The 22,180-nt window shown below is 33.8% G+C and overlaps 1 protein-coding gene across 5 annotated transcripts in view; it reads right to left on the reverse strand.

The window, feature by feature from the left end:
* nalcn (sodium leak channel, non-selective) overlaps positions 1–22,180 on the reverse strand; it is a 157,902-nt gene that overhangs the window by 73,524 nt on the left and 62,198 nt on the right. For all 5 annotated transcript variants that reach the window (XM_056465471.1, XM_056465468.1, XM_056465470.1 and 2 more), the window contains 5 exons: positions 20,474–20,602; positions 17,056–17,223; positions 11,976–12,167; positions 10,291–10,428; positions 5,849–5,923 (listed from right to left, as the gene is read on the reverse strand). In XM_056465471.1, coding sequence (XP_056321446.1) covers positions 5,849–5,923; positions 10,291–10,428; positions 11,976–12,167; positions 17,056–17,223; positions 20,474–20,602 — 702 coding nt within the window. The remainder of the gene's footprint in view (positions 1–5,848; positions 5,924–10,290; positions 10,429–11,975; positions 12,168–17,055; positions 17,224–20,473; positions 20,603–22,180) is intronic.

Here is a 22,180-nt window from a genome sequence, read left to right on the forward strand (position 1 = left end):
CAATGCACTATTTTTTTAGTTAGACCACATTGCTGTTTTTTTTTTGTTAATTGTTTTTCTTCTTTCCCTTAAATATACTGTATAGTGTTTATGTTCTACTCATTGCTGTGTATACAACTCATTATGAAAAATTCTGTTAAAAAAAGAAAAGAATTGACAAAACAAAACACAAAATAAAAATGAAATAAAAGCATAAAAATAAAAAACAAATTAATTATAAATAAAAGGCCGACATCAAATATTTTTAAAACATATATTCTTTGATTTTGTCTGAGATAAAAACATGAACATTTGACCCAAAGCAAAACAAAGTGAAGTAAGGCAAAGCAAAGCAAATATAAATAAAAAGGCAGACAGCAAAACAAACAAACAAACAATTAGAAATAGCTTTGATTTTTTCGTTTCTATATGTGGAGAAAGCAAACATATTTAAAGCAAAGCAACACAAAATAAATAAATAAAAAATACAAACAAAACTACAACCGTTTGCTTTATAAAAGATAAAGCTACTTTGCATTGCTTAAGGAAAATAAATAAGCCATTTATCATTTTAGAAAATCTGGGAATTTTATAAACTAATTGGATAAACACAATAAACCTTTTTTATTTTTAATATGTGGCTATTATTATGTAAATTATGCTATTTCTGTGGTGTTTGATGCTGGTGAAATCTGCCAACTGTGAAGAAACAAGACCCCACACATATATTAAAATCAAATATGGTCTGTTTGGCTGTGATTGTGTTGTTTATAGCAAATTTCTTCACAGGAAACATGTCATGATGCCTGGTTAGGGCACACTATAACAGCTCATTCGCCTGGCTCATGAAGTGCCAAGTTCATAATTCTGCTAAATGCAATCAATTATAGCCCCAAATAAAACGGAATGACTTTTGTTTAAAATATTTTGAACCTGGCAGAAGTATCACAGTGTGGGAGGAAGGATCAGAGTGAGACTCAATTTAACACTTACCCTGTCCTGCAGTGAGAGTGAAATGGTCTATTTGTGGAATCTATATAAGCCTTTGAAAAAAACTAACCCGCCCCTACTGATACTGTTAGATTAAAACTCTAGATCTGTCCAAGCCTTTATCATCAATCGAAGCAAAATGCAACTGTCCCTTGAGACGTGCCATGTCTGACATACAGTATAACATGATATAAGATGAAATATCTTGATGAAACAAGAAAAGAAAAACATGCTGACCACTACACCAAGCTGATTCAGACATATGGGCTCAAACTCCACAAACTCATGTCTACTTCAGTTTACATACTGTACGCACGCACGCTCACGTTGGTATTAGTGGTTTACAAGGACTATCCATATGGTTTTTACAGTAAAAAAAAAAAAAAAAAAAATATATATATATATATATATATATATATATATATATATATATATATATATATATATATATATATATATATATATATATATATATATATATATATATATATATATATATATATAGCCCTAACCTACCATATGCCTAAACCCAACCCTCAAACCTAGAGCAAATTTTAATTGTAAAAAAGACAAATTATATATTTTTTTTTTTTTTTTATGATTTTTACAAATTATTTATTATGATTTTACTGAGGCATGTGAGACACGTTCTCATAAACCACCATAATCTTGTAACACCTAGTGTAGGTTATACATGTCATTTTACAAAATTCTCTTCTTGCAAAGCACCAAATCCACTACACACACTATTATATTTTATTACAGAAAATAACCAAGTATATATATATATATATATATATATATATTATTATTATTATTATTATTATTGGTCAAATTAACTCAACCACCCCAACAACAGACCTGTGTACGTCATGTATATGCATGTTTGTAAATTACAATTTTATATTCCAGTTTTGACACAGATCTGTCTCTGTTTGTGTTCTGGACTGAATAAATAAATAATTCATTAAACATTAAACATCATACAGTTTTAGTTCATTACTACTAATAATAATATAAATTCATTCATTCAGTTTCCTTTGGCTCAGTCTCTTTATTCATCATGGGTCACCACAGCGGAATGAACCGCCAACTTATCCAGAATATGTTTTACACAGTGGTGCCCTACCTGGCATCGGGACTTACCCTGTATCAGCCTCGCTGTACACTCAAGACCATGGGTGGTAGGGCTTTCTCATACAGTGTGCCTAAGCTGTAGAATGCATTACCCATCAGCAATAGGAATGCCGCTTCTCTGGACTGTTTTAAGAAACTTCTAAAGACTTATCTTTTTAGCATTGCTTTAAACTTATGATGATTATTTTAGTTAATTTAATTTTTTATTCTATCTTAAAGTTCATATTTTTATTGTTTTGTTGTATCTTTTTTTATTGTTGTGCCGTTTCTGCTATTGTTAGTATTTTGCCTTGTAGTGCTTTGAGTCTAAGAAAAGTGCACTACTAATAAAATGTATTATTATTATTACCAGCTGCAACCCAGTACTGGGAAACATCCATACACACTAATTCACACTAATACACTTTGGACAATTTAGTTTATTCAATTCATTACCACACATGTCTTTGGACTGTGCGGGAAACCAGAGCACCTGGAGAAAACTCACGCCAACACAGGGAGAACATACAAACTCCACACAGAAATACTAACTGACCCCGCTTGGACTTGAACCAGCGACCTTCTTGATGTGAGGCAACAGTGCTAAGCACTGAGCCACCGTGTCGCCCTAATAAAATTAATGTTTGAGGTAAATTTTATAAAACTTTTATAAACAGTGTAAAATGTTTATTTAATGTATTAAAGTATTAATAAAAACATTTTAAGAGTAATCTATATGCATATATTTAAATATTTTGTAAATAATAATAACAATATTAATAATAATAATAATAATAATAATAATAATAATAGTAATAATTTAGGTACATAAGGTAGAATATAATGTTTAATATAATATATTTTTATACTGCATAAAATAGCTGCTGAAAATGTTGTGCAACAGTCACTGTTCTTTTAATTTAGCATTTCAATCTTGTTGATCTGACTCATGCGTTATGTCATAAAAAATAATAATAACTGCTTATGTAAATTTAGGACCCTGGCTAGAGCTATTATAAAGATAAGGCTTTCAACAGAATGACGCATAACAACACAATAACTCATCATAACCCTGGGTTAATTGTTTGAATGAATTGTTTATTGTTCGCAGTAGAGAAAAAACGGTTGCTGAATGTGTCTATTTTCAGTTTGAAAAAGGATGTGCTAAAAACCACACAAAGCTAAGCCTAATCAACCAGACAAACAATTTCCTGTCAAGATTTATAATAAATAAAAGCTGTCAGACCGTGAGAGTTTGAAGCTTAAATATAGTGTCTTGATTAATGTGCCGTGCCATTTTCAGAAGTCCTTCAATCTAGCAGGTGGCCAAACATTTTAGGAGACAGTTACTGATGACTTTATTACAAGGTGACAAAGGTTCTGAGGCAACGAAAGAGCCGAAAGAAAAAGAAAAAGAAAATTAGGAGAGCTGTCATAAAGCCACTGGAGGGAAAGGACAAAAAAACATCCGGTTGTTATTTGTTCCACATCAGATAGAACTGGTTTTAGCTTCAATTAAGGTCAGCCATCGAATTGTGCTTTATAAAAGCCACCTGTATTCTTGGAGAGCAATCACAATCTAGTGCTCTATTTTTGGACTGCCCCCATCTGTGCTTGAAGCACCTATAAAATAGGCAATTTTACAGGTGGAGCCGTGGATCAGTCAGCTGTGTCTGAGGGATAACCGATCTGGGCATGTGAAGAATCCTGAAGCTTGACAGTCTGCTGGATTGAAGGAGTGCACAGCTCATGTCATTTACTCAGGAGTGAGAAAAAGAAAATTCGCAGGAAGCCAGTGGCCTTCGCTTTCAATTTACACTATTACGTTTACAATTTGTCCTAGCATATCTCGCAACGCCGCTGATTGTTATGACAAATTGCAAAAGTAATCATGCAAATTGCGGTTTCTTTAGGCTCCTCTGTCTTTCCTTCTTCAACAGTTGCTGAAATATGTGGTTGATGTGCTTGAGGTGACATGCTGTTATCCACAGAGACATCCGACCTCTAATTGCTTTCAAAAGCCATTTCCTATGATATTTGGCCACAGCAGAAGTTCATTTGCATCCTATGAAGAAGGTGCCTTCTTTTCTCTAAGTGTTTGCCAAACGGGTCACGCTTTCTCACGCTAATTATCCTATGAGTCACCGTTACCTGTGCATCACAGCTCTATAAAGAACTAAAAATAGACAAAGAGTTATATGGAGAAGTGTGCTAATTAACACACACGCTCACACTATTTGCTGATTTTCATCAAATACAGGGAAATGTCCGTGGAGTTTTTAAAGGCTACAATCATGCTTGTTTTTTGCATGTATTGTGATTTCGTGGTTCAGCTGCTCTAGACAGTAAATTGTCAAAGCATTTAGTTTTTAGTTAGGGTAGGTTTGACAGCGAATGGAGGGATTTAAACAAGTTGTTTCAATTCAGCTCTGTTAATTGTCTTGTTATAGAGTCATTCCCCAAGGAAACTAAGCGGACAGGTTGAAATGTTTAGAAATTCACAAAACAACTGCTACAAAATACCACACAAAATGCAGACAGTACTATTCAAAAATGGTCAATAATAGTGGTGCAGGATTTTTGGGGGCAGATCAAAGATTATGGAGTCTATTTAAAACCTTCATTTATCATGTAAATCATGTAGCATTATTCATAGAGATGCTCCAATTAGCTTTTTATTTCATTATATATTTTTTACTCTGCAAGGATGCATTCAATTATTATTATAAATTGTTGTTGGATATCCCATGTCATGGACTTTTAAAACACTCTGTCTATTGGCCATTATCTGTTGATTAGTTCATTGTTCTCAAGTGTGTATTTTAATCTTGTTAATCTTGTGTGTATGCATTGCTGTAGTTCTTTTTCTGGTGTTGTCCACTAATGAAGTTATGTACTGTATAGTATATCTGAATTTTAGTTCTTGTCTGTTTTCCTGCATGCCTGTATTTTGGTTTCTTCCTGGCTTTGCTATCTCCAGCTTTGCCATTACAGCAATACATTTGTAAAGTTTTAAAATAAACAAATGTAAAGAAACATTGACAGCAGGTGCACATCTTTTTGTGTCAACAGCAAAAGTTTATAAGCACAGCAAATCAATCACTGTTCCAGAAGCAATTATTAGTTATCAGTAGACAAATTATTGATGCATCCATAATATTCTGTAAGGAAATCAATATATTTATGAAGCACCGATGCAATGAATTGGCATTTCAATTAATCAGAATTCATATCCTGAAAATGATCATGGTTTCCAAAAATATATATTAAGCAGCCATACTTTTTGATAATAGCAATAACAAATATTTCTTGATTAGCAAACCAATGTACTAGAAGGATTTCCTAAAGATCATGTGACACTGCATCCTGAAAATTCTGCGTTACCATCAAAGGGGAATTATTTCATTTAATTTTATATATATAAAGTTTACAGGGTGATTCAAAAAGAATACCACAAAAAGGAGAGCTAAGCTGTTTCTGTCGTCGATTTAAGGAAGCTTTGAAGTTTTATTTGGTTGCTCATTTGGTCACTAGGAGTGCTCTTGTCATCGTGTTTCTTTCATTAAGTACAGGTTTTCAAAGTTGTGGTATTTTTTTGAATCACCCTGTATGATAGAAAAGCGTATTTGAAATTGTAATATTACATAAACTAGTGGTTTTACTGTTGACCATAGGAGAATTCTTTTAGAGGCATACAGAATTCTTACAACCCCAAACATCTGCAGAGTAGCATATAAGCAAAATAAAAACAATAATGACTTACCTGTTTTAACTTTTTCAGGTCTTCATCCAACTCAAGATTGTCCAAAATAACAGCCACAAAAAGACTCAGAAGGATCTAGAAAACAAAGCAGATTCCATTTTTATTCAATACAGTTTGACAAACAACAATTTATCTGCATTCAGATTGTTGTCAGGACAAAGCAGATAAACTATTTGAAGACATTTCTTTTAACAGTCACTGCTTAACATTTCAAATGAACATCAAAGTGATGTAGCTTCAATATGATAAATACAGTTGAAGTCAAAATTATTAGCCTCTTTAAGCTATTTTTTTCAGTAGTGTACAGAACAAACCATCGTTATACAATAACTTGCCTAATTACCCTAACCTGCCCAGTTAACCTAATTAACCAAGTTAAGCCGTTAAATGTCACTTTAAGCTGTATAGAAGTGTCTTGAAAAAAATCTAGTAAAATATTATTTACTGTCATCATGGCAAAGATAAAATAAATCAGTTATTAGAAATGAGTTATTAAAACTATTATGTTTAGAAATGTGTTGAAAAAAAATCCTCTTTCCGTTGAACAGAAATTGGGGAAATAATTCAGGGGGCCTAATAATTCTGACTTCAACTGTATATCATATATATATATATATATATATATATATATATATATATATATATATATATATATATATATATATATATATATATATATATATATATATATATATCACACATATATATATATATATATATATATATATATATATATATATATATATATATATATATATATATATATATATATATATATATATATATATATATATATATATATATATATATATATATATATTAGGGATGTCAAATTTAATTGTTTCTTCTGTGCATCGTGATCCTAACTGGCTATTATGTACTGAAATCATTAATCTACGAAAGTTTGCGTTCATTGAACAGTAAGAATGATTAATAAATTCATATGATATAGTGCCTTAAAAATCACATCTCGTCTTCAGTTTCGGGCTCAGGTGCGCTTTGCACTCACACTACAACTGTACTGCACCAAAGCCCAAGTGCACCGCGCTCTGGCACACCTCTTCCAACCGGGCCAGGGCCGGCCAACTGAACCACGCCTGAGCCAGATTCAGAACACACACTCCTCAAACGGTACGGGAAACTGGCCTGGGCATGGTTCGGTTAGCATAGTGTGAGTGTGCCCTCTCACAGTAGAATACTATGGCGAGGGAGGCAAGCGTAATTAAAACGCATAAACTCTGCACAATTCACAGCGAGTGTTTGCTGAACACTCTTTCACTGACATTAAAGTTACAGCAGAAGCCCCTATTTCAGTGCTACAGAGAAAATGAAAGTAAACTCCATTTCTCCCTCTCTTTCTCTCTCTCACTGTGGCCCCTTTGACCTGCTGGCGTGACGTTTCCTCTCCTCTTGGCTGTTATAGTGATACTGTCTGCAGAATAAGTTTTCTCCACCGCGTCTATAATGTATTAACTGTGATCGCCTTGTCCCTTTATCAGTGTCACTTATCGGTGAACAGCACCAGCGCATTAGAGCCAATCGCAGCCCTATCTGTTGAGAGTGTGACCAATCATAGGTGTTTAACAACTTGCCCAACAACGCTCATGAAGCAAGCGGGATAATATTTAAATTTGTTTATTTGCTTTAAATGCTCATGTTGGTCTGGCCATGTACTTGAGTTTTGTTTGATGCATCCAAAATGAGTGTTTTCTTTGAGCAGGTAAAATTAAAGGTACGGTTCATATATCTGACTGCTTGTATTAAAGGACAGGATTGTAATACAAATACATATAAAATGTATGTAAAAATTATACATTTTAATACAACAATATGTCCTTGTAATTCAAAACACTTCAAAATCATACTTAATGGGGTCTACTGAAATTAAAATTTTGCCAGAGGTTTCCTGTGGAGTGTGTGTTAAGATTGATCAAGGATTCAGAGCTGTTTTAGATGTCATCAGTGCTTTGAAAATGGTCTAACGTTATCCTCAAATGCATTGCGTTGTTTCTCTTCATCATATTTTCTTTTTTTCCATGACAGGAAATGAATAAATGATTCAGCCGTGTCTTGATTACATGCTCAGTCTGTTCTGTCATTAGTGTGCGCTCTCATTCAAATGTCAAATTTAAACGGCTGCTCCTCACTCACTCAAACTTGTCAAAAGTCAAACAAAAGAAGAAGAAAAAAATCATTATGACCGTAGCGCAAGTACATCCAGTACATTTTTGTTCTCCACGGATCTATAGCGAAGTACTTTATGGGAAAATATTTCATTATCTTCATGCACAGATGTGCAATGAATTGTGGAGCTTTATCATGTCAATAAACTGCTTCAATGGTTTGTTCAAATACAAAGTGTAAAAAAAAAAAGCAGACACCAATGGCTAAATGTTTTCTTGTGATATCTGTAATGGAGAGTGACAGGAGCCGTGATGTGGCTGTGAAATGCCCCAAAGACGTGTTTTTTTTTAAGATAAAAATATGGGTGAAGGGAGGATGTGATGTCAGGTGTGACGACTGGAAAATACATATGTGTTAAGATGTTTCCAGAGGGACTTTACTGCCATATTTTTTAACCAAGGGTTGCTGCTTTTCTTCCTGTTGATGTCTAGATACCAGCAGAGGAATTCATCCATGTCCAACGTATACTCTACCTGAATAACAGTGAGTTTTTCAGGCTACATGTAGCCTGAGAGTCACAAAACAAACCAGGATTTCCTCCCTGAAGTCTTATAATTACTGCCTGACAAAAACATGGCAGCCAGTACCACTACTCAAACTCCTAGACACAGACTGATCCTCTAAAAGTACCTTAGAGATCAGCTAGAATGTTGCATGTCTTTAAACCATACAAAACTGCCCATTAAAAGTTGAAAAACTGCTCTGACTAATATTTGGGATCTCTAAATATGTTCTCTTGATGGCTAGGTATGCCAAAAGATCAAGAGAAGGAAGAGAGGATGAAAGATGATTCATTTTCTGACAGTCTGGTTTGCTCCCAGCGGCACAAATGCAAGCTGTCTTCATTTTCAATGCATTTGCCTTGCTGCTCTGTCCCTGAAACTGGTAACACAGAGCATGTGCAACACATGGCATTAGGGTCCTATAGAATAGCATAATGGATATTAATAGCAAAAGTGGTGAGGTGGAAAAGGCTTTAGATATGTTCCATCATAAATTGACAGCCATTGTATGAAGATAAAAGAAATAAACACTACAACAAGCTTTCATGTTCACTTAAGAATAACAAGTTTTTCATCATGTATTCACCCTTATATCGTTCCATATAATTATGAGAGATTATAAGATATAAAAAAAATAGTAAAAACATGTAACCATAGACTTAGGGGGAAAGCCTTTGATTTACATAGAATTTTGTTGTTCCTTCTATGGATGTCAAAAGCTGCATTTTTCCAACATTCCTCAGAATATATTGTTTTGTGTTACACACAATTTTATATTCATAAAAGTTTAAAACCACTTGAGTTTGAGTCACATTTCCCGTTTCTCTGCAAACTTTCGCAGGTAGAATCTACTATTTTAGTTTAGTATGAGGGTGAAAAAGTCCATGTGATTTTTTTTTTTTTTGTTCAAGTTGGTGAAAACTTGATTGACAATAACAATGGCCCTCTTTAGGTGTAATGTTTTAATTCAATTTATTTTAAATGTAAGTTTTTGTATTAAACATAAAAATTACTTTACATATTTTATTTAGCATAAAAATTAAGTTTACTGTTGACTGATGTTACCATTGAGGATGAGTTAACAGCTAACTAAAGTACCAGCAAATATTCTTTTATAGGTAAAATATCCCTTTCTATGAAAAATCTGTCATTATTTACTCATCCTTCATTTGTACCAAACACGTTGGTGTTTAGGAAGATATACTGGGTGGAAAAAGCCTTTGACTTACATAGAATTTTGTTGTTCCTACTTTGGATGTCAAATGCTGCATTTTTCCAACATTCTTCAGAAATCAGAATATATAGTTTTGTGTTACACAGAATTTAATATTCATAAAAGTTTAAAACCACTTGAGAATCCACTATTTCCAACAGGAATTTCCACAATTGGGAGTTTTGTATGAAGACGAAAAAGATTTTTGCTCATGTTTAAGTTGGTCAAGTAAATTAAAAAGATACATCACAACTTGATTGACAATAGACAATAGCCTTCTTTGGGTGTAATGTTTTAATTCAATTTATTTAGAATTTTTGTTTTTGTATTAAACATAAAAAATGTTTAAACATATTTTATTTAGCATAAAAATTACCTTTACTACTGACTGATGCAATGGGCATACTTATCACAGTTACTGCCTATGGTTTAAATCCTAATTAAATTGTTGTTATAGAATCACATAAGTTTTAGATTAAATAGAATTAAACAATTCAATATAATAACTTCAATCTTATCTCTGCACAACAAATGATATTTACCAGGGTGGCAAAGAGGTGATACAGAATAAAGTATATGGCCACCACCGGAGCCCACATCTGTCCCACAGCTACCAGTGTTTGGTCCATGACATCCACCCAGCCTTCCTGCGTGAGAATCTGGAACATGGACATAAATGCCTACAAGAAAGAAACAAAAACATAATCAGTCTATATTATTTATTCATCAAAACAATAACTGACCATAGCAATACATACTGTATATGGTTTAAGATACATTTTATACTTCTATGCTAGTTTTTTTTTATTTTCAGAGATTGACAGCCTCAATTTATTGGCACAATATGAGGTAAAAAAAAAACTACTTCTGGTCGAACACTAGTCTTGCAATCTTTACTGCATGGCAGATGTGTGCTTTTATAAGATTAAAAAAAATTCTTATATATATATATATATATATATATATATATATATATATATATATATATATATATATATATATATATATATATATATATATATAAATAATTTTCCTGATTCTCCAGTCACCCACACAAAATGAAAATGTTACTAACAAAGCAAAGTAGTAAGTTTAGGTTTGTGGTGTTCATAAATACAGTACATTCCCATGCCTACGCAAGGTTATTTGACTAACAATGATGTGGCAAAAATGAGAGAAGGCAGAGCGCATTATTAATTTCATTTTAAAAAATAAATAGAAAAAAAAATAATAAAAACAAATTCAATGTGCCTCAGGTCTCATCATCCTATAGAGATATGAAATCGCCTATATATGGCCTTTTATTCTACTGGAAGTCAAATGAAGGTCTAAACTCAGCTGGTCCCAAGCCTGGTCACAGTCACACTGTCTCTGAGTGACTGCAGATGAAGATAATTTTGCAACAGGTCTATTGACAAGGGAGCTGGGTAAACATCATTATCTTCAATGGTTATCATGCCACCCGCCTTGGAAATGAGCGGCATCTGTTTATATGAGCCCCTCCAAATCCCAGCACGCATTGGGATCAGTGGAGTCCCACTAATAACAGAGGATAAAAAGACACCACTAATGAGAACCCCTCTCATGAGCACATAGTATCAAAAAAAAACTTGGAAGTCTTACATCTACTGACAAATTAGGTATTATAATAGATTTAAAGATATTTCGGGCCACACTGGATTCTGAATACTTCAAGACAAGAAAAAAAAAAATATTGGTTACACTTTTTTTTTAAGGGAAACTATTATTTTCTTTACCACTGAGAAACATTCATTATTACATGCAATTTCTATCCACTGGTTAGGGTTAGATTGCTGGATAGGTTTAGGATTGGTTGTATGTGTAACAGGGACACCTTAAAATAGTGTTAACAAAATACTTTAAGATGACACTTCAAAAATACAAAAAAAAGGACAATTTCACAAATCTTACATTCTATTTACATATTTTGCTATTTATTGTAATATATTTTGTTAATTATAGTAACCTGTGGAGTTAATTTTCAGCTATTTTTCATGTACATGCTGGGATTTATTTAGTAAATGTGTTTCCATTGCAGGTTATGGCATTTTTTCGTATCAGATAAAAGCTTGCACAGTGCTCATTTTTCAAATTTATGTGCATCTTGGCATTTTGTGCAGCATTTTTTTATGCAATAGTCCAAAATGCGCATAAAAATAGGTGGATGGAAACATGGCTTATGTCTCCAAAACATAAGGAGACTTACCCGTGGAAATGTGGTGAAACGATCCAAGTCCTCCACAAAGCAGAACATCTGCAGACTGATGGCAGACATCACTATGAGCAGACTGGCAGTAAACACCACTAGACTGCCCAGTTTCTTCCCTGGACCAAAGATCTTGTACACAAAGTCCTCTAGTGCAGGGGAGATTTTTATTAGACGGACCACTCGCAAAACCTGCAGGTAAAACAGAACAATATTTTTCATTTTTACTGAAAAACAGACTTATTTGCTACATTTTAGAACAGAAAATCAACTTATCAAAGCATCAGCCTATTAAAGATTCTCATTACATGGGTCTGGCATTACTGTTAGTATGAAAATCATCACAAAAAGAGGAGCTATGGAGTGTATTTGTTGTTTGTTTTATTGATTTTTAATGAGCAAACACTGATATTGGGTTCTTCTAAGAGTAACTTGGTTACAAATTGCTTTGTTGATCAAGCAGTTACTAAATTACTCTTGGTGAAAACAAAATCGAGCAATGATGCATCTAGGTTGAGTTTTGATCAAGAGCAGAGAATGGATATTGATCCATTTGCTTCCAGCTGAATGTGGTCTAAAGGTCCACCTGCTGCTGCCACTTTTAAACCTAGGAGAATTACCAGCGATCCTTTGGAAAATGCCACATCAACACATCAACAAATGTCCTGATTTTTTTGTTTGAAATTTAAGCAACTTGTGTTTATCTAATGGCAGTTTTTGTTAAATTCAAGTAAGTTTAAACACACTAGTGAAGCTAATAAGTACATGCTCATGGGTTTGATTCCCAGGGAATTAACTTACTGATAAATGGAAACAAAAATATGCTATAGAGCACGGGTGTCAAACTCAGTTCCTGAAGGGCTGCAGCTCTGCACAGTTTATGCTGAGTTCAGACTGCATGATTTTCAAAGTAATCGTGTCACAGACGTTTTCACACTGCATGACTATCTGGGCTAGCATTTTGTCGCTGCTTTGTTTACAATGCAAGATGGATCGGCAACAGGTGGTTTCATAATGCATGACTTTACAATAGGAAGAGTCGCCGTCAACTTCGTCCAAACTATGTCTCACAACCAAAAACACGTAGTATATCTTTTGTTATTAAATTTCTCCTCAACTTTTTTCTTTTTTGACCCAGTTGCGATATTGCTCACATGACACGTCAAACAGACACGGATGCCCCTGCCAAATTTCCACTAGTTTTTCCTCCATTTCTTGGGTTCAAATAAACTGAAAATGAGCACTTATAACTTCTCCCACAACCTTCCTCCCTGGCCTGCAGGTACCCATACTAGTGGATGCTGCTCTCATTGGCTGTAGGTGATTGCCAAAGTTTTCAGTCAAAACTCATTTCACACGGCAAGATTTGAATCGCCGACAGCTTCAGATATTTAGCATGCCAAATATCTCACGGGTGTTGGCGACTCATCTGCGATTCTCTCAGATCACGTCTTTGACACTGTTCACACTGGGTGATTGCTACTCGCATGAACGAGCACCAATTTGCCTGTGATTTCAGGCATTTGTCTGCGATTTCTCGAAACCTGTCAGCGAGTGCTAAAATCATGCAGTCTGAACTCGGCATTAGCTTTAACCCTAATTAAACACACCTGATCAAACTAATTGAGTGCTTCAGGCTTGTTTTAAACCTCCAGGTAAGTACTGTATATTGAAGCAGGTTCTGAACTAAATTGTGCAGGGCTGCGGCCCTCCAAGAACTGAGTTGACATCCCTGCTATAGAGTATCATTTAAATGCTAAGTCAAACTGCTTTAGCTAAACGCGTGCGACAAATGTATAAACATAAAATGAATATTCTCCCGTTGAAGGCAATGAACTTTTCTTGAGAACGCTGTGTGTAATGTCATTTCTTACTGTGCAGTTTGAGAACCAATGGAAATCAAGCACTAATTAGGCTCTCCAAAAACCTAAGTTTAAGACCTATTGCATATGGCAAGCTGGAGTGCAAAGACATAGATTGACCTTTACAGGAAAGCCCTGAATACACGACAGCAATAAGCTAGAACAGTCTTTAAAACTACTCATTAACTTATTAACAGTTGTGCAGATTCTGCATGTAAACTTATGAGTAGGCCCACACGGAATCTGCACGCATAAAATTCCGCAGATTTTTAGCCCATCAGTGATTCTGTTTATTTACTTGTGTAAATGTGTGTAAATTTATATTTATTCAGTTTTTAAATGAATTACAGTAATCTTATTGACTAATATGAAATTATTCATTTGATTTATTTACAATACAGTTTGTAAAGTAATATTTTCTGTCTTTTAGTAGATATATTATATGAGAGACTTGCTTTGTTTACCGAATAAAGAGGATCTAACTGGATTTGCATTGTAAACATTTAATAAAAGTTTAAAAGTTGTTACTTTTTATTTAATATGTTAATGTTTTAGTTATGATACTCCCAAAATAATTCCACATAAATTCGCAGATTTTTAACACAATTCTGCACAGAAATAGCAAAAAATGTCCGCAGATTCCATCTGGCCCTACTTGTTAAACACTTAGCTGCTACACTGTGCTTTTACAAACCATATATTGGTCTAAAAAAACATTGCATATTCTATAAAGTGCCATCAATTGTCGTACAAAAAGTCAATTGAAAAATGATTACAGAAATCCTGTTCAAAAGTTTTGGAATGAGCTTGAAGCTTTACATTGCTATTTGCGACAATGACTCATCACACTAATGATGGAAAAATATAGAACGCTATTTACGAATCAAATTTAACATGGTGACTGCTCATGGTGAATCATGTGTCTATTTCATGGCAGCTTTATAATGATCCCAGTCATGAAGGGAGGATATGAATATTCACAGTTGGAGCTCCGCCTCTCCTGCCGCGAGAAAACTGGAGGGAGAGCGCAGGTTGTGTCCTTAATGAGGCTTGTCAACGTGAGCGCGCTTCATCCATTCCCATTCCCTGCAGCTGCCAGGAGATGTATGAAAACAGCTCCGCCACGGCCACCAGTATGTGTTATTACCCTGCATTAGTGCATGATTAGCATCTCAGAAACTAGCAGGTGCTGCACTCATGCAGGGAGCCCTTTAGAATGCTGTGGTTGCATGTGGCATGGTCTTACTAAAATAAAACTAAACTGTGCTTCGCATAATTTATCATGACAATCAGAGACTCAGTTTTAGTTTTTTACTTCTCAGACTGAAATTGATATGGTAATATGATAAAATGGTACAGTAAAAGGAGTGTAGGTCTGAATTTCAAATATAGTAACGAGTGCTATGATTCTGACACACATGTAAGTGGTAGCCACAAAAGGCTTTTGTAAATGATAGGGGTGGTAAGAACAAGACTCTAATTAAGTGTTTAAAACTCTTTCACCTGTTAGCCAGCACCCCCCTCATGTGGATTTACAACTACCTAACTAGTTTATTTATTTATTTATTTATTTATTGCCACATTAGCAACTTATGGCTATTTCATGGCAAGATGGATATATATATAAATATTACATGATAAAAACAAATTTGTATTACAATAAAAAGTTACTTGGATAAATACATAAAATATAAACAAATAAAATTCACACAAAAATATATTCAGAGTTAAATATGATTTTTCATATCAAGTTTTGATAAATAATTTAAGATTCTTCCTGGTTTGACCCCGGTGAGAAAAAACAAAAAAAAAACAAAAGTGGTATCATTGGAAAGAAGACTCTGAGCTTACTATGGTCCATAAAGAAAGTTTATTGCTAAAAAATAAAGTTCTTTATGCTGAAGTATTGAGAAAGAAAAACTGTACTTTCATATACACTACGGGTAAAAAGAATGATTTATAAATGTTAAAAACAAAACTTATCCTGCTCACATAGGCTGCATTTATTTACTGCAAATATTTATTTATTTATTTATTTATTATTATTATTATTTATTCATTTATTTATTTATCAAAAATACAGTACAAATCATATAACTGTGAAATGTTATTGCATATAAAATATGTGTGAGTCCTCTGGTTTCCCCCACAGTCCAAAGACATATGGTATAGGTGAATTGAAAAAGCTAAATTGGCCGTACTGTAAGAGTGTGAATGCAAGAATGTATGGATGTTTCCTAGTGTTGGGTTGCAGCTGGAAGGGCATCCCCTGAATAAAACATATGCTGGATAAGCTGATGGTTTATTCCGCTATGGTGACCCCTGATTAGTAAAGGGAATAAGCCAAAAAGAAAAATGAATGAATGAATGTAGTTACTAATTTAATTTAATAATTTATTCCAGTAATAATTCCAGTTTGAATTAAGTCTTGAAAGCCAAATGTCTCACGAGTTTGTATTTCAAATTTGATGAAGATATCATGCAAAATGAGATCTCTGCAAAAAGTTTCTGAGACTATATCTGTGTTCTCCAAATAAGGTGATCTGAAATTGTATTGGATTTTTACTTGCCCCATGAAAAATGAATTACTTGAATAATACTTGTATCAAAACAATCAAGATATACATACTTTTCTTTGACAAGCTTTAAAACTATAATAAACTAAATGTACAACATTCTACCCAGGTCAGTGTCCTCACCATATATGGTCTAAAAATACATGGAGAACTTTCAAATGTTATTGTGAGGAACCATATTGTTAAATAGAGTTGTAAACAGAGTTTTGTTAAAAGTTTTATTTTTCATGACTGTATACTGTATACAGGTGGTGGCCTGATTGGGTGGCTTTACATAGACATTGAAAAATTAAGACCAGTTTAAAATGATTTAAGACCTACAAGTTGATTTTTCAGCAAATTTGAGATTTTTTAAGGGCCTAAAATTTTGTTTTAAGACTTTTTAAGACCCTGTGGATACCCAGTATTATTTGAAAATGCATATTAACATTTTAGGAAACGCCCAAAACAAAATAAGCAACATTTAAAACACTATAACAGGGCACTTCTGCCTGCCAAAATATTGATGAATGACAGCACTGATGCTAAAACAAATCAAGTTTAATAAGTCTCATTTACGAATATAAATACATTTCACTGCAACACCACAGTTCATGTAGACAGTATTCAGTAATATTTACTATATACGTGACTCTCTCTAACCTGGAAGTAGGTGAACTGCGAGTGGTAAAGGTCAGGGTAGATGTGCAAGGTGGTGCCCACTACAAGCAGCGACTCAAACTTGTGCTGCGATGAACTGATGTATCCAGTGAAGCCCAAACACCAGATTTTCAGCAGAGCCTCCAAATCAAACAGCACAGTGAAGGCGACCTGAAAATGGCAAAAAGAGACAATGAGAGGCAGGGAGTATGATTATGGAGAGCTATTCCTTGTGTGCTCATTTCTTAGTAATTGCTTTTTAAGTGTCCCTAGAGCCCTTGGTTTTTGCAAAGGGAACACGTATGCGAACACTTGCGCAATCAAACAAAGAGAGCTGAAGAACTCACTTGTAAAATACAGTATATAACAAGCACGTCGCTCAATGAAAACTAAAATGCAATCAGAGCGAGATGCGTTAAGGCAGAGGAATGTCAACACAATATGGTAAACAAAACTAGTATTTCCCCGGTTTTCCCCATTTGGTCTGATCCAAATAAAGCAGTGCATGGATTAATGATGAGATGGATCAGCCTGTGAATATGTGGGGTGCCTCTTCCTCCTTATCTCGGTCTTTCAGCTTGGAGTGGGCGGGTGGCCACACTCCTCTATCTGTCTTTGTTCCCACTGTGCCACCTGCATACTGATTGCAAAGGCAGTGCGTGGCAAACAGGACACACACACATACCCACACGGTGCTTGCTAAAATGGAGTGTTGCCCACAAGCTGTTTGCACCCACATTGTCAGTCAGCTGATTTAATCTCTGGGTTTTTAAGGCGATAAAAAGTGATGAGGATATGTACTGTATATATGAGATTTCAGCAAAAAAATCTGATGACGCTGATGCATCTGAGAACAATAACAATATGAGGATTCTTCTGGCCATCTCTTAACTCAGTGTGTAAAGTGGTAAAATAAACATCGTCAAGAGAGAGAAAGAGCAGAGAGCCCATCCCAGAGAAGTTCATTATCGAGTAGCATCTTGACACTTCAGTGAAAATCTGTGAAAGACGTGAAGACTTTCACAGTGGGATTTAAATTGTGCAGCACTCGTAACACGTAGCATGAAAAGCGATCAGGGCGCGTGACTAGTAACATCTGGGGCACCCATTTTAGGCATCAGATATGCCTCAATGCATCCCAGATAAATACAAAATAGTAAATTATAATAGATTAGTGTTTAATTTAATTCAAACCATGTTAAATACATAAAGGTAAAAAAACTAAATCAGGAAACTTTAAAATAGCAAAGCATGGGCTTTTTAAATTAGCTTTTCAAAATATAGATTTGTTTATACTGTATTCAGGTTTGCACCAGCAGTTTCATGATATATTTTGTTCCAAATGATATTTAGGTAGGGCGTAGTCTGTAGCACAATCGCCTCACAGCAAGAAGGTCATTGGTTCGAGCCCTGGTTGGGTCAGTTGGCATTACTGTGTGGACTTTGTGTGGGTTTCCTCTGGGTGCTCCGGTTTCCCCCACATTCCAAAGACATACAGAAAAGGTGAATTGAATAAGCTAAACTGGCTGTAGAATATATGTGTGAATGCAAGAGCGTGCAAGAGTGTTTCCCAATGTTGGGTTGCAGCTGAATGGGCATCCATTGTGTAAAACATATGCTGTATAAGTTGGCAATTTATTCTGCTGTGGCGACCCCTGATTGATAAAGGGACTAAGCTAAAAAGAAAATGAATGAATGAATAAATGAACGAACAAACGTACGAACGAATGAATGATTTTTGGTCACATACGAGTAGGGCCAGATGGAATCTGTGGACATTTTTTGCTATTTCAGTGCAGATTTTTGTTAAGAATCTGCGGATTTAAGCGGAATGATTTTAGGAGTATCATAACTAAAACCTTAATATATGAACTAAAAAATAATACCTTTTTAACTTGTATTTAATGTTTACAATGTAAATCCAATTAGATCCACTTTATTTGGTAAACAAAGTAAGTCTTCTGTATAATATATCTACTAAAAAACAGAAATTATTACTTTACAAACTGTATTGTAAATAAATTAAATGAACATTTTCATATTAGTCAATAATATTACTGAAATTAATTTAAAAACTGAATAAATATAAATTTACACACATTTACACAAGTAAATAAACAGAATCAATGATGGGCTAAAAATCTGCGGAAATCTGCAGAATTCTGTGTGCGCAGATTCCGTGTGGGCCTACACATGAGCAATTCCAGCATTATGGATGTGACATTTGCAGTAAAAACTTGAAACATAAATTCACATAGAAAGTATATGTTAGGATTATATTGAAACAACTGTTTATATTTTCTAAAACAACTAACCACGGAGTTATGGGATCAGAAAAATATCCATCTATAAACATGTTTTATATTTTAAATGTTGAAAATAAACATGCGTTATCGATGTGACCAAAAAGGTCTGTGAGTTTACAACATATAACATACTTATTATGAATTAAAATGCACAACTCAAAAGAAACAATGTTAATCAGAAGGATAGGAATTGGCTCATTATAGAACAAAAATTATAGATTTTATTTTAGTTTACATTTTTCCATTTATGAGGAAAAGACTTGATTATGGATGTGACATCTTTCTGTTATGGATGTGACAGATGCGAAATTGCCACTTGGGTGACATTGGTAAATCAAATAAAATAGCTTGAATACACTGACAGAGACATTTCTGAGTATTTTTACAGTAATGTAAAATACAAGCCTACACACACACACGCACGCACGCACAAACTTAGAAAGAGTTTTGCTGTTTTTCATAGCAAGGTTGACATTACTATCGAATTGCTCATATGTGTCCAAGATTAATTCAAATTAATTTCTATCTAGACATGTAAACTTTTTCTCATGAGGTCAAAAGAAACTGTACAGATGTTTAAATCCCATCATTAAAAATAAGTAATAATAACACTTTTATGTCTTACAGCATTCACTAATGGTTAATATAACTTAATGGTTCAATATAACTAATGTATTATTCAAATTTAAAGTTGTGCTCATTAATATTAGGTAATGCACAGTGATTTAACATCAACTAACATTATTTAAGTTAAGTCAAGTCGAGCTTTACTATTATTCCGCTACATGTGTGGACATACAGAGGAACGAAATGTTGTGACTCGCGGGAGAGACACGACAGTTTATGTTAATGTTTATGACAGTTTATGACAGTTTTAGTCAATGTTATTTAACGTTAATAAAAATGAATAAATACTGTAATAAATGTATTACTATTTTTTTCTTTATGTTAGTAGTAAACACATTAATAGACATTTACTAATGGACCATTATTTTAAAGTGTTCCTGTAATAATTAATAATCAGTGATTTTTTGCTGCACACAGAGAAAAGATGCACTAAAAAAGCAAAGATCTAGAACATTTTTAAGATCATATTTGAGCTTAGCCTGTCTTACCTCAGCCAGGTAGAACTCATCATTGGTGAGTTTATGGTCACCCCGGTGATAATTGCTCGCAGCTACAATCACATCAACAGCTACCATACTGAGGATGAACATGTGGAAAACTGAAGATCGCATCAGTTGCTGCAGAGATAAAGGGAAAATCAGAGATGCATTAAGTGACAAGGGTTTTGTTTATTTGGCAACATGCTAACATGTTAGAAGGCATATCTTACAAGGCTTTAGCAAAACTGTTTTTACATTTTTCAGTTTTGCATGTGTGATATGTGTGTTTAAACAAACTATAACCATTTCCCCATACTGAGTGTACAAGATTATTTTCCACTTGATTCTCCACTTTTGTATAATGGAAGCTTTTAATCACAGCAAGGACTGAGCCAACTAAATGGACCCTCACTGCTCGAGCCCTCAGCAGGCCAAATGAACCCATTTCAGGCCCATTACAGACTCAGAAACATGAGGCAGGAGAGACAAGTTAATTTAAACCCAGACTGAGCCACCTGTCTGCTGCCCATGAAATCTGTCTCTACTTCCTGCTAAAGATTTTTTGCTTATAAAAGTATGCTGCAATACTGGATGAATTATAATAGGAGGTATTTTGATACGGAGGACAACCAATCTGCTATATAAAGATGTTTTCCAGTCAGAAGCATGACATCTGGAGGATTGAAATTTTAACTAGTTTTAATGTATTTTAAGACTTTACTGATAACTAGGATTGAAGCGTTTCAGAAGCAACTTTTCTTATGTATTTCTTCTTCAAGTAAAGGTGGAAACTAGCTAATCAGGCATAATCTTTTGGGTAATGTGCTTGGAAGGAGAATTCAAGAAAAACAGCAGTGAAACTAGAAAGTACATTTAGAAAATATTTTACAGCCATAACAGTAAAAAGTAAGACAATAATTGTACCAAACCTGCTGAGTTATTTATAATATAATATAATATAATATAATATAATATAATATAATATAATATAATATAATATAATATAATATAATATAATATAATATAATATAATATAATATAATATAATATAATATAATATTTCCTAGAGATGGGTTGCAGCTGGAAGGGCATCCACTGCGTAAAACATAAGTTGGATAAGTTGGCATTTCATTCCGCTGTGGGGACCCCAGATTAATAAAGGGACTAAGCCAAAAAGAAAATGAATAATATAATATAATATAATATAATATAATATAATATAATATAATATAATATAATATAATATAATATAATATAATATAATAGTTCCACAAAACATTTTTATTTATTTGCTTTTATTTGTAGAATTTAAAATCATAAGATAACTTAAATCTTTAAATATTGATAACTCTTACAGGAAACTAGTGTAGTTTCAGGCTCTGAGACAGTGTATTCTACAACAGCTAAATAGCTAGTAGTAGAATTTGTGTTAAAAATACAATACCCACAATCCTGAAGGAGACAAGAGACCAGAGAAGTAACTGTTACCATGGAAACAGGAATCATTGAAAAAGGAGCTCAAAAGTGCTACCGTTAAGCATTGCAAATAATATAACTGAGTATAGTCTCCTTATGTTCTAAAATAAGTTATATTTGTATACATTTAGGGGGAATATGACTTTAATATAACTTTAAATATATAGAAATGTTTGGTACTTCTGACCTCTTTAAATAACTTGCAATGATTCAAAAGTAATGACAGTATTGTCAGATAGT

This window comes from Danio aesculapii, chromosome 9 (assembly GCF_903798145.1).
Source record: "Danio aesculapii chromosome 9, fDanAes4.1, whole genome shotgun sequence".
NCBI classification, from domain to species: domain Eukaryota; kingdom Metazoa; phylum Chordata; class Actinopteri; order Cypriniformes; family Danionidae; genus Danio; species Danio aesculapii.